This window comes from Pezoporus occidentalis, unplaced genomic scaffold, assembly GCF_034315485.1.
Source record: "Pezoporus occidentalis ecotype Australia unplaced genomic scaffold, CSIRO_AGI_Poc_V1 ctg104, whole genome shotgun sequence".
Taxonomy (NCBI): Eukaryota; Metazoa; Chordata; class Aves; order Psittaciformes; family Psittacidae; genus Pezoporus; species Pezoporus occidentalis.
In genome coordinates, this window is record NW_026912822.1 from 30977 (window position 1) to 38009 (window position 7033).

The 7033-nt window shown below is 50.8% G+C and overlaps 1 protein-coding gene across 1 annotated transcript; it reads right to left on the bottom strand.

Moving 5' to 3' along the window:
• Window positions 1-430: 430 nt before the first annotated feature.
• NOP2 (NOP2 nucleolar protein) lies at window positions 431-6376 on the bottom strand. The gene is made up of 16 exons (XM_062617408.1): window positions 6225-6376; window positions 6096-6141; window positions 5918-6012; window positions 4724-4986; window positions 4389-4432; window positions 4065-4228; window positions 3237-3436; window positions 3061-3150; window positions 2891-2978; window positions 2656-2796; window positions 2340-2479; window positions 1984-2073; window positions 1395-1517; window positions 1216-1313; window positions 992-1122; window positions 431-881 (listed from the first exon to the last, which is right to left on the bottom strand). Exons 1-16 carry the CDS (start codon window positions 6325-6327, stop codon window positions 628-630), a joined length of 2070 nt encoding a protein of 689 aa, XP_062473392.1. The 5' UTR covers window positions 6328-6376; the 3' UTR covers window positions 431-627.
• Window positions 6377-7033: the final 657 nt, after the last annotated feature.

Here is a 7033-nt window from a genome sequence, read left to right on the forward strand (position 1 = left end):
GGACCTGGGCTGACATTTAAATAGAAACACCCCAGACCCCTGCTTGTTATGTCTGAACCAACCACATCTGAGACTGCTGGGGACCAGCACAACAGTCAGATGGGAACAATCACAACAGTGAACTGGGTTAGTACACAGGGACAACAGGGAACTGGGGACCAGCAGAGGGCCACCGGCCCAGGAGCTCCAGCTCTGCCCTATGCCCACCTGATGAAGGACCCTGCTCACAGGCACCACACAATACAAACTTCAACCAGGCAGCTAGGGTTTGAACTCTCACTGCTTCTTCACAAACACCCATGTTGCAGAGTTTAAGAGCTAACACCAGAAATGCCAGGGCATCAGATGGGAACAAAGGGGTTTCTGCTGCAGAGGAGTAAGGGGACAGGGCAGAATTCTGTGTTCAAGGGAAAAAGGACAATACTTGAGCCAGAATATAAAACTTTTAATGGGTCAGTGCATCAGTTCTTGATGCGGAGGGAAAGGAGCAAACAGGGCTGTAACTGTGCCAGGCTCTCAGTGCTGCAAAGATTATCTACACAGAGCAGCAAAGCCAGGTGGTACATGCATAGCTGAGCAGCCTTTGCTCTCTAAGGAGGGGACCAGCACCTGGAAAAGCAGTCCCTCTCACTGTCCTTTTGATTTCACCCTATGCTTCTTCCTGGTAAGGACTTTTGGACGCATCATTTTGGGAGAAGGCCTGCCAGCCTTCAAGGGTTTCCTCTGTGCCTGCAATGAACGTTTCTTCTTCAAAGCAGGCTGTGGCAGCTTCTGCTCTTTGTCAGCTTTTGATCCCTCAAGTTTCTTCTTCTTTGGCCGAGGCTCCATGGCAGTATCAGGGACAGCAGACGGAGTTGCTGCTTCCACAGCAGGTTCTTCATCTGAAATGGAGAGTAACGTGTGGGTAAGAAGAACCTACATGGCTTCTGCAGAGGAAGCAGCCTGTAAGGGCAGGCTCAGGCAGCTCAGCTGAGCTCCAGCACTAGGTTACCTTTTGGTGCCTGGGGGATGGCATTAGAGAATTTCTTGAACTTGGCAATGAAGAACCCATCCATATTGTGCGTGTGGGGATAGAAACGCCGCGTTGACTTGAGGGAGGGGTGGAAGCGACGGTCCTTGAACCTGGAGAAGTGGGGTGAGAAGTGATAGAACACCTCTGCTCAAACCTGGCCACCAAGAAACAGGCACCTGTGCTGCTTGTGATGCGGCACGCACCTGGTGAAGCCTTCCTTGCCAAAGTCCAGGCCTGTGGCCACCAAGCGAACATTGCGTTTCTTCAGGGCATAATCCACAACCCACTCATTCTCCTCCACCTGCCAGAGACTAAGTATTAGGATCAAAAGCTCACCAGTCTCCCAAGTAGATGTGCACAACACAGTATGGAAGGGACTTACCATGACGGAGCAAGTGCAGTAGACAATGTAGCCCCCTGTCTCTGAGGCAGCATTGACTGAATCTATAGCACTAAGAATCAGCTCCTTCTGCAGGTGAGCACAGCGCAGGATGTCTTTCTCATCCTGAAAGAGAAAGATAGATTAGGATGCCAGAGCCAGAAAGAAGCACCCCAGGCCTCTGCTGCTGTGTGACTGGATGGATGGATGGGTGAGAGGAGAACAAAGCACACTTGATATAGAAGAGTTTTGCAGAACTAACCTCAAAAAACCTAGCTCTGGTACAACACACAGAACAGAATCACAGAATGGTTTGGGTTGGAAGGGATCTTTAAGATCACCTACTTGCAACCCTCCTGCCATACGCAGGGACACCTTCCACTAGACCAGGTTGCTCAAAACCCCGTCCGACCTGGCCTTGAAAGAGGAAAAGTGGAAAGGAGAAAGGAAGAAGGAAAGAGAAAGCAACAGGAAAGAGAAGGCAAAATCTGCATCCTTACTGCAGGCTTCTCTCAGGAACAAAGCTGCCCAAAGCCCTTCCTCTCATGACTTATACTTGAGTCCCCATCTGGTGTCCCTGCTGGTCACTCACTTTGTTGGTTTTGACAGCAGGATCCTTGGAAATGACACCTGTTCCGCTACAAGGAGCATCAAGCAGGACACGGTCAAACCCTCCAAGCACCTACAGGCAGATGTACATTTGGAATTACACTCATAGGCAGGAACACAAAATAAGACCAAGACCATAAGACTGGGAAGGAAGGAAGGAAGGAAGGAAGGAAGGATCCATCACTCCTCCACATCCACCTTCCTGTCTCCATATCAAACAACACACACTTCTGTGTCAGCTGTCTCTGGAGAACATGACTTTACTATGAGACAGTACAGCAGCTCCAGGTAAGCATATGTCAAGGTAGGTAAGGACACCAAAAACAGGCAGGAACATACCTTGGGGAACTGGCGTCCATCGCAGTTACTCACTACAGTATTGGTGACTCCCAGCCGATGCAAGTTGCCCACCACGCTCCGTAGCCGCTCGGCATTGCTGTCATTGGCCAAGATTGTACCTGTGTTCTTCATAAGCTGAGCTGCCAGAGGGCAAAGCACATCATCAAGGGGTTAAAATCCTCCTGCACTTGTGCCTGCAGTACAGCCACCCTCTCCTTCCCACAAGTTCATTCCCCCTTTCTGTATAGGCCAGTGGGAACTCATCACTTCACAGAGCATCCCTCCCAAGCCTCCACCCAAGGCTGCAGGATGGTACCTATGTAGCTGGTCTTGCCTCCTGGTGCACAGCACATATCCAGGATGCGTTCGTTTTCCTGTGGAGCCAAAGCCATGACAGGGAGGAAACTGGAGGCTCCTTGCAGCATGTAGTGCCCAGCCAGATACTCAGGGGTGGCACCTGGCCAGGGAAAGCAGAACAAAAGAAGATGACGTGAAAGTAAGGGAGCTAAGAGCAGGTCAGCTCAGCCCTACGACAGGAAATGTGATCTCACCAATGGGCACAGAGGAGTCATAAATAACAAGTCCTGTTTTTGACCACTTCCCCAAAGGGTCAAGATTCACACCACGGTTGATTAGAGCCTGCAAGACATGGACATGGGTCTGAGACAGAGACATCCCTCCGTGTGACATGCTACAGAGACTGCCACAGGCTCCTGCTCACCTGCGCCAGGTCCCGTCGCCGTGTCTTGAGCGTATTGGTACGGATGGTCACGGGGCGGGGAACCTCATTGGCTTCCAGGAAGTTTATCAGCTGGATGAAAGAAGGGACAGAGAATAGAGATACAAAGACCCATAGAGGCAGCCAAACCCTCAGCGGTAAGCAGGGGAGGATCCTACCTCTGGGAGTGGGAAGATGTCCATGAGCTTTGTGAGCAAGAAGTCACTGTAGGAATAGTAGGTAGCCATATCCCTGCGCAACAAGGCGAGGTACTCCTGTCGTGTGTGCCCTTCCTCCCGCTTCACCCCGAAGTCCTGCAGCACCTCCATGTTGCCCTTGATGCGCTGGTGAATGGTGTGCAGGTCAGGTGGCTCAGCAGGTAGAAAGATCATTAAGGAATCATAAACAGCCAAGGAACTCACACACAGGTTCTTTAGAAGCGTACCTGATCATGCAGGACTCCTGCATCACAACAACACCTGCAGCAGAAAGGTCTCACTGGAATATACTTTCATCAGAGCTCAGCAGAGGGGGGATTCAAAAGATGGAACTGGACAAAACTACAATGTATTTAAAAGAATTTTGTTAGCTACTTTAAATAAACAGAAAAAACAGGGGGCAGGAAATTAAAATCACCAAACCCAAGAGCAAGCACTTTGAATGCTGAAACTATGCTCACCAGAGGCTCTAGGAATGGGTTACACAAACACCTGCCAGGAAAATCGGGGTAGAGAGGAATGAATTGCATGTTAAAATACACACATGCATTTAGGACTAGAAAGGAAACTGGGGCAAGCTCCATACAGGGCATAACAGATCTCCTAACTATACTGTACAAAAGCACAACATTGCACACTATCTACTAGGGCAGCTAATGTTTTGTCATGCACAAAACATTCCTGCTAAGCAGTACTCATGATAAAGTCCAAATGAAGTTCTTTGGCTGTATCCAGGCTCCGTGCTGATGCACACATATGATTTATGGATGTTACAGAAAAAAAGGATATCCTCTTTCTCAATCTGTTCACTATTTGGCAATTTAAATTGCTCATCTATATCCAGGTTGATCTGCAGATCCGGGCCCTCTTCCTCCTTCTGTCCCATTTTCTGCCTGCTTTCCTCTTCTGCTTCTTCTTCCTCCTCTTCACTGTCATCCTCACTGAGGTCTTCCCTAAGGACAAAGAACAGGATGAATGTTTTAAGCAAGAACAGTATCACACAGGCACCTCACAACTACCACTTCTTAGATGGCAGAGAGCACAAGAAGGAACACAGGCTCCTCATCTAAACAGGAAATCTTCTGCGAACTGGCAAAGTTCTCAGATCCTTACCTGTCAGGCTTCTGCTTCAGGGCAGCTTTTTCAATAGGCAGCAACTAAACAGAGACAAAAGATAAATGAAACAATATCCCCACATGCCCCCTACTTCCCATGAATTTTACTTGCTCTGCTTAAGAAGGACAACAAACAAAAGCCCTGAATGTTATGCTGGGATCAGCTGCTAAACTTGTAATTGTTCTTGTGAAAGTAAGAAAAGGAAAGCTCTCCACTACCCCACCATCCACAACCCCCTCCATAAAGTTACCCTTTCCCTGCAGACCTGATGTGTCCTTTCAGGCAGCAAAGTCAAGTATTTCTTGTGTAATTAAGAGCAAAAAAGCTCTTACCTCTTCTTCCTCTGATGATGAGGCACCATAATCATCCACCATCTCCTCACTGCTCCCATCCTCCTCCTCCATCTCCCAGCTGCCCTCTTCTGCCTCACCATCGCTGGATAATTCCATGCTCTTTCTTTTAAGTGCAGTTTTCTTGGCCTTGGCTGGAGCCAGCCATTTCGAATTGCCATCACTGAAGCCAGACCGGCCACGAGGGGTTTGTCCTGCTGCCTTCACGGCATGTCTCTCCTTCTGCGGGGATACCTGCTCTTCAGCTACAGGCAGAAGAACCATTAAGTTAGATGGCATTCTCAAAACTTACTTAGTTTTCTAGTTGGTAAGACAAAAGAGGCCTTCCCATTAGACCTGAGCTGCCTGTCCAAGACAGGGGACTCTTTACTCTTCAGACCAGTTTTCTCAATCATAAACAAAAGCATGTTCTCATCTCTCCACCAAATTTTAGACCTAAATAGAATTACCAAAGAAAAACAGAGCCACAATTATTTTATTATCACAGAATCACAGAACGGTTTGGGTTGGAAAGGACCTTAAGATCATCCAGTTCTAATCTTCTGCCATGGGCAGGGACACCTCACACTAAACCATCTCACCTAAGGCTCTGTCCAACCTGGCCTTGAATGCTGCCAGGGATGAAGCATTCACAACTTCCCTGGGCAACCTGTTCTAGCACCTCACCACCCTCACAGTGAAGAGCTTCTTCCTTATATCAAACCTAAATCTCTCTTGTTAAAGTTTGAACCAGTTACCCCTTGTCCTATCACTACAGTCCCTAATGCAGAGTCCCCCTCCAGCATCCTTGTAGCACCCTTGAAGGCTGCTATATATAATGCAATTTTGCACTAACACATTACAGTACTTCCTCCCAAATCTTTACCCTTCCTTCTTCCTACTGCAACACCTTCCTAGGCTACATAGGACAACGCAGCGAGCTTAAAAGCCTCGGCTACCCAACCTGCCCCAACAGCCTTGCTGTGAAGGCAGGGTAAGTCAGAAGTGGCTTTCATATGTAGAAGAGCTAGTTTGTTCTTCAGGCAGCACCACTGCCCGGCACTGCAGGGACCACATACGAGGACAAAATCGTATAAAACAACAATTAACCCCACTTGTCCCACAACAAAAAAGAAGAGGTGGGCGCCCCAGGGGGCAGCAGGACAGGCAGATACCGGCCACGCACCCGGCACTCACCTGCCGGCTCCGGCTCTCTTCCTCCTCCTCCTCCTCCTCGAGGCCTCTTCCTCCCCGTGGGGCCGCTGCCCGCTCCCAGTCGCCTCTTCGCAGCCCTGGATCGGGGCGGGAGGGAAACAACAGTGAGACCCGGCCCGGTCAGCCCCGCGTGCGCAGCTCGCCAGACCGCTCCCCTCACCTCTTCCGGCCGTGACTGGAGAGCTTCTTCCTGCCCGTCTCCGGCTCTGCAGAGAGACACGCGGCGGTCGGTCCGAAAGCCCGCACCAGCGGCACCGGGTGCCGAGAGGCGGCGCAGGGCCAGACTTACCTGGCGGCAGGAAGCGGGCCAGCTCCACCTCAGCACCCCGCTGCTTGCGGGCCTTGCGCCCGGGGCCGCTCTTCGGCCTGGTCGGGTCCAGTTTCCGCCCCATGTTGCGCCACAAGCCCCGGCAGCACCGGGACCCCCGCCACACGTGCAGGCCTCCCGCCCACCCCGCGCATGCGTCAGGCCTCGGCTCCGCCCCTCTCGCCTCCGTCCATTGGCTAATGTCGCCGCTCCTGCTCGCTGAGTGGCTCAGCCGGCAACGTCATCAGTGCCAAAGCAGGCGGGAGATGAAGGGCTTGGTGCCCGTGAGAGGAGGAAGCAGAAATTCATGGAGGTGTAGGACAGATGGAAACGGGTGCTGGTACATGAAAACCGGCTCCATGGCCGAGCCTAAAGGGTGGTGGTAAATAGTGTTACAGCTAATTGTCAGCTGGTCTCTAGTGCCGTCCCTCAGGGCTCAGTTAGTTAAGGCCATTGTTCAACATCTTCATTGATGATCTGGATGAGGGGGTTGAGGACACCCTCAGTAAGTTTGCAGATGACAAGTCTGGATCTGCTAAAGGACAGGAAGACTCTGGCAAGGGATGTGGACAAGCTGTATCAATGGGCTGAGGCCAGTTATATGTGGTTTAATAAGGCAAACTGTGGTTTAATGAGCCACAACAACCCCCTGCAGTGCTCCAGGCTTGGGGAAGAGTGGCTAGAAACTGCTCATGGGAAAGGACCTGAAAGTGCCAACTGGTAGAGCTGAACATGAGCAGCTTGTGCCCAAGCAGCCAAGAACGCCAACAGCATCCTGACTGTATCAGCAC

What these genes read in the sequence shown, in the direction of transcription:
- NOP2 (XM_062617408.1), bottom strand. Translation starts at nt 6,327, where the DNA reads ATGGGGCGGAAACTGGACCCGACCAGGCCGAAGAGCGGCCCCGGGCGC. An exon ending in AGGCAAGACCAGCTACATAG is followed by an intron (nt 2,480 to 2,655) that starts GTACCATCCTGC and finishes GCCCTCTGGCAG; the next exon opens with CTCAGCTTATGAAGAACACA. An exon ending in ATGGACGCCAGTTCCCCAAG is followed by an intron (nt 2,074 to 2,339) that starts GTATGTTCCTGC and finishes ATCTGCCTGTAG; the next exon opens with GTGCTTGGAGGGTTTGACCG.